The sequence below is a fragment of the Hordeum vulgare genome, chromosome 2H (assembly GCF_904849725.1).
Source record: "Hordeum vulgare subsp. vulgare chromosome 2H, MorexV3_pseudomolecules_assembly, whole genome shotgun sequence".
Lineage (NCBI taxonomy): Eukaryota > Viridiplantae > Streptophyta > Magnoliopsida > Poales > Poaceae > Hordeum > Hordeum vulgare.
In genome coordinates, this window is record NC_058519.1 from 11,366,903 (window position 1) to 11,385,036 (window position 18,134).

The following is an 18,134-nucleotide window of genomic DNA, read 5'->3' on the forward strand; positions in this document are numbered from 1 at the left end:
GTTCTTTATAAAAATTCTTTTTGCTTTTAATGATTTTTAACATAAAATACTTTGATAATTTTAGTTGCATTTACTGATTGTTTTTTCATTTATTTTTTGTTTTGTTTATTTTGTTTTGTTTCTACTTAAATTCAAAGTGCTAGTTAGCTTATTTTGTTTTGTTTGTACTTACAACAAAATACTTATTTATTTTATTTTGTTTTGTTTATAATTACTTATTAATTTTATTTTATGATAATTCTTTTTGCTATTAAAGTTTCTCTCATATATGGTAGACACTCCCTCACCTGATTTTTCGACCGTCGATGATGGCCGCTATTCCTTCTTCCTCTAATGCATAACAAATATCTAGCATAAGGAGAAGAAGGAAGAGCGACCCCCATAACAACAGCCGGCATTCTTCTTCTCTCATATGCATGAGCTAGAGTGGCAAAAGCATGGCATGCATGCTCACACCTCAACGCCCAAAACACTGGAGAGGGGTGGGAGAGGGGAGGGTTTACATAGGCAATCCTTTAGTCCCGGTTCGTATCTAAAACCGGGATTAATAACATATGCGGCATGCCACGTGTTTGCGCAGCATGCCACGTGGTTTCGCTGGATCTTTAGTCCCGGTTTTTGTCCTCAATCGGGACTAATAACATATGCGGCACGCCACGTGTTTGCGCGTCACGCCACGTGGTTTCGCTGGATCTTTAGTCCCGGAAACTCGTCTCTTACAAAGGGATTTCATTTTTTTAAACTTATTTAACTCCATAGTTTTTATGTGTTCAAAATGCACCATTCAAAGCCACATCATCAATTTACAACCCTTTCTGACTTCATTTGTTATTTTTCATGCATTTAATGATTATTTTGAGCTATAAGACCATGAAATTGAAAACCATTTGAAATGAACTCTAAAAAGGTTCCAAGTTAGCATGGTATCATCATTTCACCCACATAGCATATGCGAGAAAGTTGAGAGGGTTACGGCAAAAACTGGATGCACTTCGTATACAAAACGGACAATCTCTTTCGAAGTATCACGGTTTCATACGGAAACTCGTCTGTTACAAAGGGATTTCATTTTTTTGAACTTATTTCAACTCCATAGTTTTTTTGTGTTCAAAATGCACCAATCAAAGCCACACATCAATTTACAACCCTTTCTAACTTCATTTGTTATTTTTCATGCATTTACTAATTATTTTGAGCTATAAGACCATGAAATTGAAAAGCATTTGAAATAAACTCTGAAAAGGTTCCAAGTTGGCATGGTATCATCATTTCACCCACATACCATGTGCGAGAAAGTTGAGAGGGTTACGGCAAAAACTGGATGCACTTCGTGTACAAAACGGACAATCTCTTTCGAAGTATCAGGTTTCATACGGAAACTCGTCTATTACAAAGGGATTTCATTTTTTTGAACTTATTTGAACTTCATAGTTTTTCTGTGTTCAAAATGCACCATTCAAAGCCACATCATCAATTTACAACCCTTTCTGACTTCATTTGTTATTTTTCATCCATTTACTCATTATTTTGAGCTATAAGACCATGAAATTGAAAAGCATTTCAAATGAACTCTGAAAAGGTTCCAAGTTGGCATGGTATCATCATTGCACCCACATAGCATGTGCGAGAAAGTTGAGAGCGTTACGGCAAAAACTGGATGCACTTCGTGTACAAAACGAACAATCTCTTTCGAAGTATCACGGTTTCATACGGAAACTCGTCTGTTACAAAGGGATTTCATTTTTTTGAACTTATTTGAACTCCATAGTTTTTCTATGTTTAAAATGCACCATTCAAAGCCACATCAACAATTTACAACCCTTTCTGACTTCATTTGTTATTTTTCATGCATTTACTGATTATTATGAGCTATAAGACCATGAAATTGAAAAGCATTTGAAATGAACTCTGAAAAGGTTCCAAGTTGGCATGGTATCATCATTTCACCCACATAGCATGTGCGAGAAAGTTGAGAGGGTTACGGCAAAAACTGGATGCACTTCGTGTATAAAACGGACAATCTCTTTCGAAGTATCACGGTTTCATACGGAAACTCGTGTGTTACAAAGGGATTTCATTTTTTTTGAACTTATTTGAACCCCATAGTTTTTCTGTGTTCAAAATGCACCATTCAAAGGCACATCATCAATTTACAACCCTTTCTAACTTCATTTGTTATTTTTCATGCATTTACTGATTATTATGAGCTATAAGACCATGAAATTGAAAAGCATTTGAAATGAACTCTAAAAAGGTTCCAAGTTGGCATGGTATCATCATTTCACCCACATACCATGTGCGAGAAAGTTGAGAGGGTTACGGCAAAAACTGGATGCACTTCGTGTACAAAACGGACAATCTCTTTCGAAGTATCAGGGTTTCATACGGAAACTCGTCTGTTACAAAGGGATTTCATTTTTTTGAACTTATTTGAACCCCATAGTTTTTCTGTGTTCAAAATGCACCATTCAAAGCCACATCAACAATTTACAACCCTTTCTAACTTCATTTGTTTTTTTTCATGCATTTACTGATTATTTTGAGCTATAGGACCATGAAATTGAAAAGCATTTGAAATGAACTCTGAAAAGGTTCCAAGTTGGCATGGTATCATCATTTCACCCACATAGCATGTGCGAGAAAGTTGAGAGGGTTACGGCAAAAACTGGATGCACTTCATGTACAAAACGGACAATCTCTTTCGAAGTATGAGGGTTTCATACGGAAACTCTTGTGTTACAAAGGGATTTCATTTTTTTGAACTTATTTGAACTCCATAGTTTTTCTGTGTTCAAAATGCACCATTCAAAGCCACATCATCAATTTACAACCCTTTCTGACTTCACTTGTTATTTTTCGTGCATTTACTGATTATTTTGAGCTATAAGACCATGAAATTGAAAAGCATTTGAAATAAACTCTGAAAAGGTTCCAAGTTGGCATGGTATCATCATTTCACCCACATAGGATGTGCGAGAAAGTTGAGATGGTTACGGCAAAAACTGGATGCACTTCGTATACAAAACGGACAATCTCTTTCGAAGTATCACGGTTTCATACGGAAACTCGTCTGTTACAAAGGGATTTCATTTTTTTGAACTTATTTCAACTCCATAGTTTTTTTGTGTTCAAAATGCACCAATCAAAGCCACACGTCAATTTACAACCCTTTCTAACTTCATTTGTTATTTTTCATGCATTTACTGATTATTTTGAGTTATAAGACCATGAAATTGAAAAGCATTTGAAATAAACTCCGAAAAGGTTCCAAGTTGGCATGGTATCATCATTTCACCCACATAGCATGTGCGCGAAAGTTGAGAGGGTTACGGCAAAAAATGGAAGCACTTCGTGTACAAAACGGACAATCTGTTTCGAAGTATCACGGTTTCATACGGAAACTCGTTTGTTACAAAGGGATTTCATTTTTTTGAACTTATTTGAACTCCATAGTTTTTCTGTGTTCAAAATGCACCATTCAAAGCCACATCATCAATTTACAACCCTTTTCGACTCGGGCATTAGTCCCGGTTCGTAATGTACTCCAAAGTGCATCAGTCACCGTACATCCATTGGCGGTTCATCTCTATTATGAAATTAAGTATATATCAAAAAACTATTGCAGAACAAAATGAATAGAGAAAGGACCAAATTAATACAAGTTCATCATCACATTAAAACCAAAGCACAATAGTGATTAAATGTTATTATTGAAAAATAAATACATAAAGTTATCTCATAAAACAACATACAACTATGTAAAACATTTAAATGCAACAACAAATGCATAAAAATCGCAAGTAAGGTAACAATTGACCCAACAGCATAATGATACCAAGCCTCTTTATCAATGGCATATTTTCTAATATTCCTAATCTTCAAGAGCATTTCATCCATCTTCAAGCGCATTGCATCCATCTTCAACCGCATCGCATCGATCTTCATCTTGCGATCGTCAATGACCTCGGCAACATGCAACTCCATTTCCATATTCTTATCCTCAATTATTTTCAATTTTTCCTTCTAGTATTTGTTTTCTTTTTCAACCAAAGTTAACTTCTCGAGAAGCATTTCTAGGTGGGTTGGAATTTCCGGTTCACATACCTCCTAGATTAAAAATATATGTCACGTTGGTCATCATAATTGTCATAAACAATAAATGAACCAAATAGTTATGAAAAGATAATATATACCACATCTGAATCATAGACAGGACGAGGGCCGACGGGGGCGGATACCAAAACCATCGCACTATATAATAACAAGGAATAATAAAAGTAAGAAAATTAGACAAGTATCTATCTGAAGTCAGAATTTTTTCTTTCAGAAAGAAGATAAGAACAAGAGGCTCACCACGGTGGTGCCCGCAACAAGATCGGCGCGGGCGATCGACGGCGGTGAAAATGGGGCGGGGACGTGGCGTGACGGACCGCTAAATCTAGACAAGTCTTGTTGAAAATGGAGCTCGGAGGTCGAGTTTCGAGAGGAGAAAGCTTAACTAGTGTGGCTCGGCCCTTTCATCGAACACCTCATGTGCATAGGAGGTGAACTAGAGCACCCAAATGCCCTCCCTTCGCCGGCTCGACAAAAACAGAGCATCGTGGAGTGCTCTGCCGCGGCGGTGGGTATATATGTAGGCAAGTTATTTGTCCCGGTTCGTGGCATGAAACGGGAGTAAAGGTTGTGGGCCAGCAGCGAGGACCATTGGTCCCGGTTCGTGGCTCGAACCGAGACAAATGGTTCCACACTCGAACCGAGACAAATAGTTCCACACGAACCGGGACCAATGCCCACGAGGCCTCGGCCGGCCCCCAGGCTCACGAACCGGGTCTAATACCCCCCATTGGTCCCGGTTCTTGAAGAATCGAGACTAATGGGCTGGCCAGGGCCGAACGGTAGCCCTGTTTTCTACTAGTGATAGTCTTGGGACTAGCAAACATGGTGATATGGCAAGTAATTAAGAAGAAAGAGAGGGTTAGAGTAACATAGATACACATTGTATCATGTTAAATGCTATGCTACTATGTGTCATGCATGTCAATAAATGAGATCATCTATGATACTAGTTTATGATACTATGCACTATGAAGATAGTACCATACTCCCTCCGTTCCTAAATATAAGTCTTCCTACAAATTCTACTAGAGGACTACATACGGATGTATGTAACATACTTTAGAGTGTATATTCACTGATTTTGCTTTGTATGTAGTCATCCAGTAAAATCTCTTAAAAAACTTATATTTAGGAACGGAGGGAGTACAATAGTAACATATGCATGATACTACTATATGTTACTCCCCACTATGAGGAGCCTTAGCGTTTTGGGATTATTTGATTTTCATAAGATGCCTAATGCATCGAAACGGAGGGAGTATTAACTTTAATACAAAATTGTATTAAGCTTAAGACATTTATTTTGGAATGGGGGAAGTAGTTACTACAACGCAACAAAAAAAACATCAGATGAATCAAGTAATTGTGATGATGTACAAGCTATGACATAACCACATACAAGGCGCCACTAGCACCAGAGCTACAAGGGCAACACATCATATCATGTCAGAAGACAGCAAACAAGCAAACTTCAAGCAACACACGTACGAGGCTAGAAACCATAACTATGAGCCGGGCAGATCGGCTAACATACATTTAAGTTTTTGCTTTTCTGGCTAAGGTCAGGTGTTGAACCAGTACATCGGCGCAAAAAGAAGCACGTATGATATCTTTATTTACGTCCTTCCGCATCGAGAAGATTACATATATAAAACCTTTTGAAAACAATTTGAAGCTGTTTTCTATCTTGCATCGGGGGAAATTCTATGCATACTTTACAACCCAATTTTCCAACTACTCTCAATTTCAATGAATAAGGCGCACACAGATTTCAAGCTGAACTTTGATCATAAATTAATTAGAGTACAGACCAACCAAATATGAATCATCTGTGATAATTATACCATTGTATTCATATTCGAAATAAGTTTTTATTTAGGTCACAAAAAAGTTGATTTTCTCAGGGACCGGTTGTTCCCATCTCCAAGCTGCCTACACCAGTTACTTTCTCAACACGTGCTGGGCGCACAAAATCCCAACATAACTTATCGTGGGCAACATGGGTACCAAAGACGCATGATTTCAGTTTTGAATTACCGCAATGGTTTCTAATGGTCTACCACCAGATTTTGTACAGCAAAATATACTCGATACCCTACAACGCAACCACATTTCAGCCAAAATCGATACAGTATAATCCACTAACTGGCCTCAGAATCGGCAGCCATGTGTGCCCAACTTGACTCAACTATGTCCTAACATATATATACACACAAAATCCAGCTCTCACTCACTGCGCACCGAATTGTACTTCTCGGCAAGTGAAGAAGTGGACGTTATCTTGCTCATCAACTTCTTTAGCTTCATGCTGTAGTCACTGCCACTGCACATCAAAGTCAGGCATCAAACTGGTTATAGGTTACACAAACGTTTTTTTGACAAAGCATAAAGGCTATGACCACCAGTAGATTTGGCTATAGTGCACTCTTTGTTTAGGTGGCTATGAAAAAGGTAACAAAAAGGATGACAGGGCACTTCAAATCTTAGCTAGCTAAACCAGAATCAATCGTCAACTAGTAGGGAAGAATAAGGCTTTACCTTATGCGGTTTAGAGCGGCAATTGCTCGAAGAGCACTGCGAATTAAGTCTTCGTTGCGATCAATCTCTTGCTTCACTGCATCACCCTTGGGCTTGTGAACGATAGTTTTCTCAAGAGGTTCAACTAACGAGTCCAGAACTGAAAAAGGATGATAATAGCAGTTAATATTAGGAAAAAGGCATTCGGAGCATATGAAACATCCCTTTGAAGGTCCTTGATTACAACAAACCTGCAAGAACAGCAGAAGGGCACTTGTCTGCTAGCTTTGAGAGAATCAGATGGCAGGGCATTTTTACATCATAATGATCTGCAACAAGCACAACTGATTACCATTCTTCTATTGGAAACACACATTCAACAAGATTATGATAAGATAGGTGCTATAACATCTTAGAGTTCAGAAAGGAACACAGGAGAAATACATAATACACCCTCCATTCCTAAATATCAGTCTTTTTACAGGTTTCACTAGGGGACTACATACGGATGTACATAGACATACTTTAGAGTATAGATTCACTCATTTTGCTCCGTATGTAGTCCCTTAGTGAAATCTCTAAGTAGACATATATTTAGGAACGGAGGGAGTAATTGATAATGTGCATATATCCTGAAGAAAAACTAAAAAGCTAGGCTATAGATACAAAACACTATAAAGAGTAAAAAATTAACATCACTGGTTCTATGCATTCCAGGCCTATATCACTAATCTGAAGTAGAGACGGATGGCATGTTTGGTTGATGTCCCATGCATCCCTGCCAAGAAGGAATCATGTGCCTTCACTTGGCCAACTATATTTGGGAAGGGTCCAGTGTGTGGAATGAGTTGGGGCACTATAGCCTAAAAATTTAGTACCAAACCAAGCAAGGAAAAATATGGTCTTGAACATTTCTTGGTAGGCTAATCCAGGCACCAAACAAACACACCCAAATGCCGTGATGAAATATACAATGTCTTAGCTGTGTACTTACCACCTAAGCCAGATAAGAGGAAAGGAACGATGAAGGCCGACGGATTCACTTGATCAAGACAGCTATCCAGCAATGTGTCCACACATTCAAAGGCAGCTTTCCTAAGCTCAAGCCCATCATCAACGACGTGCTTGAAAGGCCCTAGATCAACGGTCCTGATCAATTCTTGCTGCAAAGAACGAAATCATTACTTCCTAACTATAAATTACATGTAACATTGCGAGGTCATAACTATGAAAAAGAAATATAAGCAAGCAAATTACGAAACGATACCTTCACGACAGTCTGGTCATACAAAAGGGGCAGTAATTCAGGAAGAAGACGTTTGATCAAATTTGGCTTGTTGTGTGCAGCTGTACTCAACGCAAGAACAGCTGCACGTCGCACATGCTGCAAAGTGCAAACAACAAATGCAATTTATCATCTTCATATCTTTCTTTATGAATATCTGTTAATAAGGATGTAGGTTTTATTTCGAGTAAAATTACCCTGTCACTATCTTTAATTAACATAAGGAAAGTAGAAATCTCAGAGTACAAGATTGCATCTATCTTTCCAGTCCGTTCAACGATTGAATATTTTATAGCAATGGCAACTGTGGCCCTTGTGTTTGCTGCTGGGCTAGATGTGCGTTCCTACAAAATTATACGGAATGACACATTAGATCCCATATCATGACGTAAATGAAACATAGGGTGTAACTTTGTTAATTGTTCACACTTCAGACCTTCAGAGCAGGGATTAATTTGTTAGGTTCAATAAGTGCAATTTTGCCTAAACACTCAGCAACCACATTCCGAACTCCTTCCTCCTCACTTTCGCAGTGGTTAAACAGCAATGCCAATATCTTCAGAATGTTTGAGTCCTGGAGCTCACTCTGGCCAGTATGGTCAACAGACTGCCGTGCAATTACCTGATAGGTTTTGCATTAGAGCACAAATTAAGCAGCGATCTTATGGGAGGTGCTTTTTACAAATATAAATTCATTAGAAACCTACCTCTTTCAGTGAATGAAGCAAGAGATACTGCTTCTTCTGTTGATTGTCAATCTGATCCAAGATAAATGGCAAATACTTGGATAGATTGCCAACAGCAATGTTTCCAAGGGCATATGATGCTGCAGACTTTATCTCCTCAAAAGGTGACTGGAATGATTCGATGACGATGTTCTCAATTTGATCATGATTGCTGAGGTCCTTCCTTCTTCCAATTTCTCCCAAACATAACAAGGCCATGTGTTGTTTGGCCTGGAAAACACATTATAAACAATTAAAAATGACAAGACATAAGATTTGCCTAATTTTGGCTCAATGTTTTAAGATCGTTAGACTATAGAGCCCCAAGAGAAGCAGATACGTACGTAGTAAGTATGAGAAGAGTGGCAAACATATGGAACAAATATAGAACATGTATCTCAATTTCACAAAGCTATACTAGTAGATTGACGATGGCCACAAGTGTTTTTTTAAGCTAACATGCATGAACTAAGGCATGTTATGTCAAAAGAATGCAAGTATAACATAGATAAGTATGATCAGGAAAAGCCTTACAGAATTAGTAGAACTGTCATCATTTAGGATGCCTTTAAGCATTTCAATAGTTGATGCACACTTCTTATCACCAGCTGCTAAGCATAGCACAGCAACACACTGTGCAATAGAGAATAGTGCCTGCTTGGAAAGACCGCCTGACTGTGATGGTTTGGCAGTGGAAATAAGGGAGTTCAACAAAGTTTCAAAGCTTATATTTGCAGACTGGACCAGTGCAGCAAAAAACTTCTGGAGCGCCTGTAATTGAAACAATGTTCCCTGTCAGTTGGAGAATAAGAGCAAATCAAGTATTTATACTTGAATACGAAAATATATACCTGTAGTGCTTGTCCTTGCAACAGAGCACTCCTGATCAAAGTAAGGGCCTCAGGCAAAACTTTATGTATCACAGCTAAACCAACATTTTTAACGGATCTTCTGTCGACCATTATTGTGCAACACAGTTCCAATGCAAGAGCGGCCATATGCAAATCGACGTCGCTGCCACAACAGATATTCCAACATCAGTCATCATGGTAGACAGAAAATGGTGATTTGTTGAGGAAAGCTAAGCAAGGGAAAAACCTTATGAGAGTAGAAAGTTCAGTTAATATCGTTTCATAAGAGGATGAGCCAATTTGACTCCCATATGTGACAACCAGAGAATTTAGGGTTCCCAATGTTGCCTGCCTAAGGGCTCTGTTGGCCTGTGGAAACAGGCGGTAAAGAAAACATTAGTCTTCAATTTTTTATGTGCTATTTAACATAGAGCCATATAGGATGTTTCTACCTTCCGAAGGAAAGCTGTGAGCTCAGAAACAACATGGTCCAAAACACATGAAAGATCAATCCGAAGAGGTGAATTCGCAATCACCGCAAATGCCTGTAAAGGAATGAACATTTTGAAAATGCAACAGAACCAACAAAAACAGAGATAGGCATACAAATCAACCAGTACAAGAGAAGAGGGAATAAACAAACGTCTTAAAACACCACCAGTTGGCATTAAGCAAATGATGACAGGGTATAGAATGAAAACTATGGACAAGACCAAAGCAAATAGATTGGTTATTATAGTATACAATTAAAGCTATCTTCAAATCAAACCATCTCTATCCCAACTTCCCAAGCAACTCAGCGAGATGCAACGATCAGAATGTTTACATTTGTTTTTCTACCATCGACTGGGAATACTGAAATTCAATTCAACATTTACCATCATGTCCCTATTAGTTTTGATTCTGAAGGTGCAATTGATTGCTTACCTTGACAGCTGTAAGTCGTGTTATTTCATTGCCCATCCTATCAACAAGTATTGGAAGGCATGCAGGCAATTCCCTTTGAAGACCATCACCAAAAGTAGCGATCACAAGGCTCATGCACGATATGGCACACTCTTTAACTTCCTGACAAAACAGAACCCCGTGAGAGAGAGAGAGAGAAGGGGAGGGGGGAGGGGGAAGGAGAGAGAGAGGCATGTAGAGGAGAGAGTGGTCTAAACCTGATCTTGATCTTGATTCGCTAAGCGGGCCAATATAGCTTTATAGATTGGACTAATATACGGCCTGAAATCTATTGAATGTGCCTGTGTAACAGCAGAACAAGAGCTTAAAATATCACCGTAACTGGGTGCTTATAACATCACAACCTGGAGTATAAGGCTGACCTCGAAGTTTGGACGGAGCACCCGGACTAGCTCCCCGCACACACGTAAAGCCTCAGCAGTGACTTTGTAATATCTATCTCCAATAGCAGATAATATTGGACCGGACAGTGCCTGGAAATTTTATTTTGCATTGAGTAATGGGTAACGATCACAAGTGTCTAGCGTGGTTTATCAGAGATAGTAGCTATAATACCTGGATGTATGGATGAAACACAGAGGGTGAATGTGAAGCCATAACAATCCTAGTAAATGCAAGGGCCTCAATCTTCAGGTTGGAGGTAGAAGATTTATCCTACAAAACATAGACAGCAAGTTAAAAACAAACAGAAGTCCTGCATAAGAAACTAATCAGCAAATGAAATTCACTAACATTTAAAGCCTTCTCAATCCCAGGAACAAGTGACCCGAACTGATCAGCAAGACAATCTGGTAACACAACGACAAGCTCCTTCAATACTGAGAATGCTCCAACCTGAAAATGCCAACAAAACAATGTAAAATCGTAATTTTGAACCCACACTCCACACAGATGCTCAAGTCAGTTGAAGAACAAACCTTTGTCTTGATTGATTTTTCACGCAACTGCCTATTGATCGATTTGACAATTTTGGGCACCTCTTGCTTCAGCAACCATCTAGGGCTGCAAAGTATACCGATTGACAATACAGGCTCAGTGCACAGAACATGCAATCACAATTAACATACACTTCCCCTCTAATAAGCATAATAAGTCAAAACTAACAATTTTTGCATCCAAATATGAAGTCATGCCAAGTTTTAGCCAACATAGGCTCAGGTAGGCTACTAATAAAATCAAAGAGACAACTGCATCGTGTACTGCTTGCAGTAAATTGTACTCCCTCCGTCCGGAAATACTTGTCCTAGAGATGAATGTATCTAGACTTATTTTAGTTATAGATACATTCATTATATTCATTTTTAGGACAAGTATTTCCGGACGGAGGGAGTATAAGAATATGGTGAGAATGTAAAAAAGTAATAATATGAATATTTTGTTTACCTGGACTCGTCAATGTCACCTTGTCCTTTTGTCACATTACCAGTTTGGCGTAACAGCTCAATAAATGTGTTGAAGATGTCCATCTAGGATCAAAGAGAAGCCCCGTAAGGTTGATATACAATGACAATTCAAATCCAATTTAGCAATGAAAAAATATGCGGTTACCTTTACATTCTCCTCTCTTTCCCTAAAGCGGTCGACTAACTTCGGACAAGCCTGCAAGCAACCGATTAATTACAAAAAGTTTCATAGAGGGACGTCATTGAATGGCAAATTTTCAAAACAGGTAATAAATGGTTGGTATCAGCTCAAAAAGAAGTATCACTAACAATATGGACACAATAGAATCATGCCATCACGAAGAACAAGATTGTTAAAATACAGTATGTAGGTTTAGCTTGCTGTCGGCCACATACCTCCTGATACATCTTAGACAACATTTGAGGACGAGATACTATAATTGCAGATATGCACTTCGCTGATGCCCGGCGAACCTTCCAGCTTGCATCCTCGTCATCTGTGTATTCGTCCGCACTCTCACTGGGAGAAAATGTTAAGATGTTTCAATAATGTTAATAGGTAACATGGTTTCTGTATTATATAAGACAGTAACATACTCATCATCTTCCTCATCCTGTACTTCATCATCAGTATCCTCATCCATGCTATCGGTGAAATTAGGATCATAGCTTACATATTCCAAAGCAAGATTCAGAATACCCTCACAATATGGGGATATATCTCTTGGACATCTGAGCATAAAACTCTCGAGGGCCTACAAAGTGGGAGGTGATTTATAGCCCTAGTGAAGCAACGGTAAGAGTAATCTAATGTAAGAACTGAACATAAATTCTCACCTGCAAGCTGTACTCACGGAGCTCTTCATCATTTTCTGATGCACTTGTACAATAGTTTATGAGCAAAGGAACAGCTTCGGCAAGGTGTGGTCCAAACCGGTATCCAACTGAGCGACTGCAAGTCAAAATAAATATTAGTAGGACCTAAAAAGCTCTTGTACTTCCCTTTATCCTAACATAATTATCCTTCGGTATATCATCCAGCCAGACTCATTCTTTCAAGATATTTTATCGATGTTTGAAATAGCCAACTTTAAAGTTGCATAGCTCGTAGAAGCTGTTATGAACAAAATTTTGCGGCAGTTGGTAGGTCAAAGCATATACCTTAGAGCACCAATCATCTGGATATTTGTTCGTGTTATGTCAGACTTCGCCTTTCTGTTTTTCAGCAATTTGACAACCTCCAAAGTCCCCTTGGCTAATAGATCATCTGACAAACATGGAGCGAGCGATGCTGCAACATAAAGCGACACATTATAGTCACTACAAATAATTAAGTTGCCCGATCATTTGCAAGCATTAACAATCAAAACTAATTGTAAAATGCATTTAGGCATACCAATGCAAGAAACAGACTTTTTTCTCACACTTGCTTGAGTGGAACTCAGCTGGGCTAAAAGTGCAGTGAGCATATACGCGTGATCTTTTGTGATCACGTTGCCGAACCTATGAAGCACATCACCTAATATATCAAGACATTCACATTTAATTTCAGCACTCTTTCCCTGTCAACAAAAGAAAAATGTATCAAAACAATAGTATTTAATCTACAAGTCTGACATACAAACTTCCGAATAATGTCAGAAGTAGGCAACAGAAAAAGGAAGAAGCAATGAACATTAACAAAATGCTACTGAACTGCCCTGATTACGGATATGTTGGACATTCCCAAAAAAAAATGGCAAACTGTGTATGTGGTTCATTGCTGATTTTCCAGCTAAGAGCATTCCAGTGTCGAAAAGGATTAGCATCATACTTGCCCCACGAAAACGATGGTAGATGTCATTTATTCCATAAACAACTGCATTAGCTTCTCTGTGGTGGTTAAAACTACAGTATATAACTTCTATTAACTAGAGAAATCAGTACTGACCAACCTGGAAATCCATGTTGGCTATTAATAAACAAACCATCAAAGGTTAAGAAAAAGGCACATGTTGGGTTTCGCTGCTCTTGCTCACTGTACCTTGACTCATGACTGCTAACAAGCAAGTAACTACAATATGATTAATATAATGGTAAAATATATCTGAAACCATACTGCACGACCAAACAAACAAGGTGTACAAGGGGCCATTTCTATTGTAAGACGGAACAAATGGGCAAGATAGCGAGATACAATGGATACACAGATAGTGAGATACATATGTACACCTTCCCAATTAGAAGGGCATATAAGGAGCATGAACCCTTAACCAGCAATTCTGGAAAACACAATTACCATAGAAAACTAGAACATACTTAAGAGGCCTAGAGATAACAAAGGGAAATTCTGGCAAGCGTGAAACAGATTAAAAACTTACACTGGTGACACCTTTGATTAGCTGCGGGGCAAGAGAAACTAAAATCTTTTCAGAAAGTGACGCCGTAGTAACTTCCACAATGACTGCCTTCAGAGCTATACTAGCAGTATCACGATGTTGGTCCTTTCCATTGAGTAATTTATCACAAAGCTTGTCGGTCATCTCCACTACTCTTTCCTCGCTAACCTTCTTAACAAGTGGAGCCAAGCTAACCAATAAAGAAATAACAAGAGTAAATGTAGTGAATGGATGTAGGGGGTAATACAATTAGGCAAATAAGTACCAAATTTCTCTGCAAAAATGTAATCCCATGGATGCGATAACTGAAGCACAAGGAAAACGAGCGTACTTAAAAATCTAGAACATAGAAGAGGTATGGTGCCATGTTCGTAACAACTAATAACAGACTAATGGATCTGACAGGTACTGTACGGCAGGTAGCATCATCAGAACGTTCCTAAATTCTAGTAGAAAGGAAGGGATAATCAACAATAACAAGATCTTAACATGCAAAACCATTACTTCCCAATAACCGCACCACAGAAAGAAATGTGGGTCACAACTGTATACACAAGATAATTTCAATACAAACATGAAGACAGCAAGCATGCCAAACATGAAGAATCCAAACAACGGATTAAGTAATTTTAAAGGAAGAGGTACCATTTCACAGCTAAACCAGAAACATCTCCTGAAGCATCTTCCAGTTGTTGAAGAACGATATTAGTCAACTTTGATTCAAGGTCTTGATCTGCTTTGAAACTCTCTTTGTTCAACTCACTAAGCAGATCTGATGTAGCCATATATCTGTAGTCTTTATCTTTCCCTGTCATCTGAAAGCACATATACGAAATTAAAAATGTTACAAAGCATGAATAAAGAGCAAAAACTGAGGATTCCTTATTTAGATATGTAAATTCGTATAATGGATACCTTCTCCAAGATGCCGGTTATGTTTGTATTCGCCATCGCGCCAAACCTGTGTTCAAGTCCTCTTCACAAAGGTATTCAACAGTATCCTAATAAAAAGCAAATTATGCAATGAGAGACATGTTCAATTGCAAACAGGCTAACAGCATATGTCTTGCTAAGTGTGTACTGGTTTTATAGCTGCGCCAACCAACAGAATCAGTGGAAGGTGCATTCTGGTAGGACAAGTAAGCTGGATGGAGAGAAGACAGGCAAAGAAATTTAAAACAATCTAATGTGGAGGTTCAAACACCTGATGAGTCACTTCACACCAATGTGCCTACCACATGTGCTCCGTGTATGTTGTGTTAGTAACGAATAACAGTTACTTATTCTCACTAATACTATTGTGGATAGAGGTCAAAATATTTGCAAAGTAATTAAACAGGGGATTCAAAACACATGAGATGAGATTTAGTTGTAGTTTGGCTGCAGTGACCACCCCGACAGACAGTCTGGAGAGATGCTTGACGAAAAGAAAGCATGCTACATCATGTAACTGTGTTTGCACTATGGTCTTCTTTTATAGCATGGCACTACACCAACTAACTGATTTAATTTGTAAGCAAGATAAAGAAGGCATAAATATATACATCGAGCAATATAAGGACAGAGAAGAGTTAACACTAGCACTAGTCCATTTGTACACTTTTAGCACCAGCAACCAACCAAAACTAGCACAAACATACAGTCTCATGTGTAGACTCACCGTATGTACATCATCCGTGCTAAACATTAGTACACAGCACTGACGCTGCTATACGACCACGAATTGAATCACTAGACATAGAGGCGGGGACGGCGACGACGCTCCTAGATCCAGGCACCTCGTCAGATGGCGCTGGAGCGGACGGATCAGCCAAACTGGGACACGACATTGCTTTCTAATAGGAACCTGAACAACCTGAACAAGGACTCAGGATAACCATGTGCTAGCACCTTGATGTCCAAGCTTGACACAACAAGCTACCAAGTCTAGATGAAGCAACCATGGTAATATCGTCAAACACACATGATTTTCAGATTAGAACCGATGCGCAGGTCCTAGAAGCAACTACTTGGCCCAACGACTTGAATAGAAGATTTCAACGACGACCTAGCAGCAACCGAGCGGAATCAATCTACCGCAAACCTAGACAGACGAACAGAGCCAGCGTCAACAGCATCACGGACCGGCAGATCTACCCGACAACCCAGGCACAATCGAGAGGGGTTTGCACCACAGCCGACTACCGAGCCGAATCAACGGTTAAATCCAAACCAGTACTAGCATGGATCGGGAGTAACCCTAACGGCGACGGGCGGAGCAGCAGCGAGAGGAGGGGAAGCGGTCGGAGGCTCGCGTACCTCGAGGAGGAGGAGGGAAGCTTGCTTGGCTTCGATTCGATCGGAAACTTGTCGGAGGCTCGCTTTGGAGGGGGGTTGGATGGGTGGAGCGGAGGCGGGAGGGGAGGGGAGGGGATGGGGATTTGTCGTCGGCGAGGACGGCTGCGGTGGGAAGGAGTCCCAATGCTGCACGACGCCCTGCTGCGCCGCACGAGGCACGACGCCGCCGCAGAACGAGCCTGCGCGTCGCCTGCCGATCGCCGATGCCGGGAACAGGGAGCGGAGCGGAGCGGAGCAGAGCACCGCGCCGGAGGTGAGCACGGGGGTGGGGGGGATTTGGGCGTGCGCTAGGGTTCTGGACATATACCCCCTGGGCTGGGCTGGGCTTGCTGGGTGGCCAGCAGGACATACATTTATCTGCGACGGGCCGAAAGGATGGCCTATCAACAGTCAAAAAGTTGATAGCCCTCTTTTTTTGTGTGTGTGAATGAAGACACCCATGGGGCATAACTAAAGTTTAAGGCTTCCATTTAGGTTGAAACATTGTTTAAGGCTCATTTACCCTGAAATAAAGTCTCATGTAATTCAAAGGATCGAATCAAAAAAAAAAATCAAAGGCATTTACTTTGTTAAAAAATTCAAAGGAATTATTAGAGTTTTATATGATATGAATCATTAGGAACTTCCCCGACATGGTTTGTTTGATTCGTAGGATTGGTGTCATGGGAAAAAAAAGTACATCCATCCAAACCTCTTCGTACATTTTTTGTGTGTGTTTTCTATGGTATTGAACAATCGTTGATCCACATTTCTATTATTATTTTTGTTTTTATAGGATTCAAGACGACATATCTCTTCGATCGAACAATTTTCCTAATCCAGCATTTTCAAAGTCCTACGAATTAAAGAGGCCTTAACTCCTAGACTATTAGGTTTAAACACTTTTGACCCTAACATCTTATTATGGTGTGATTAACATACAATCTCAACAAGTTTCTCTCCTCCTAATCATAGTTTGTTAGCCACTTTAGGTGATGTGTCTCTAGTTTAATTTCTTCACTACAAGAAATATGCTCATACATGACGTTTTTTATGAATTCGTCATAAATCTATGATGATTTCATCCGAGATTGTCGTAAACCATTTGAGGGGATCAAATCTACATATAAATTACGACGATGTGAGTCAAAAACGTCATAACCGCATAAGATGAGATCGTCATAACTTTTACGACGATTATAAAAATATCGTAACATGTTCTAACTATGATGACATGTCACTCGTGGGTCCATTATATGGCACGCGTCAAACCCGCCTAGTTTGTGAAGCAACCTACTATTCTGTCATTCCAAAAATTCTTTAAAAATTCTCATAAATACTTTGGATCATATATTCGTCAAATATGTGAAAACCCTTCCATCCATAGTTCAAAAATAATTCAGCAATATTCATTTTCCTATTCTGTTCGGAATAGCACTTTGTGAAGGAAATGTTATTTCTATTTCTTTGATTACCCTCATATTTTTTAGCACTCTTTCCTATCCAAATCATTGCCTCATGAAAACTTTCGGAACCATTTTCCTAGTAAATATTTCTCAGCAAATTTCCAAAATTTG

At 39.4% G+C, this 18,134-nt stretch overlaps 1 protein-coding gene across 1 annotated transcript; it reads right to left on the reverse strand.

Moving 5' to 3' along the window:
- Positions 1-6,136: 6,136 nt before the first annotated feature.
- LOC123424410 (cullin-associated NEDD8-dissociated protein 1-like) lies at positions 6,137-16,831 on the reverse strand. Its single transcript, XM_045108023.1, has 29 exons — positions 16,540-16,831; positions 15,157-15,242; positions 14,887-15,056; positions 14,224-14,431; positions 13,260-13,425; positions 13,025-13,154; positions 12,701-12,815; positions 12,461-12,618; positions 12,260-12,383; positions 12,009-12,059; positions 11,844-11,926; positions 11,378-11,462; positions 11,193-11,294; positions 11,016-11,114; positions 10,823-10,933; positions 10,658-10,741; positions 10,422-10,562; positions 9,947-10,039; positions 9,742-9,863; positions 9,495-9,657; positions 9,178-9,414; positions 8,626-8,874; positions 8,355-8,540; positions 8,116-8,262; positions 7,901-8,017; positions 7,628-7,796; positions 6,885-6,962; positions 6,655-6,793; positions 6,137-6,439 (listed from the first exon to the last, which is right to left on the reverse strand). The coding sequence occupies exons 2-29, from the start codon at positions 15,190-15,192 to the stop codon at positions 6,343-6,345; spliced, it is 3,660 nt and encodes a 1,219-aa protein (XP_044963958.1). The 5' UTR covers positions 15,193-15,242; positions 16,540-16,831; the 3' UTR covers positions 6,137-6,342.
- Between the last annotated feature and the right edge of the window lie 1,303 nt (positions 16,832-18,134).

Bases quoted from the DNA above. Each gene is read 5' to 3' on its own strand.
- LOC123424410 (XM_045108023.1), bottom strand. From the start codon at position 15,192: ATGGCGAATACAAACATAACCGGCATCTTGGAGAAG. The intron at 12,384-12,460 runs GTATGTTACTGT...ATTTTCTCCCAG, and splicing joins CAGGATGAGGAAGATGATGA to TGAGAGTGCGGACGAATACA. The intron at 10,040-10,421 runs GTAAGCAATCAA...ATTCCTTTACAG, and splicing joins CACGACTTACAGCTGTCAAG to GCATTTGCGGTGATTGCGAA.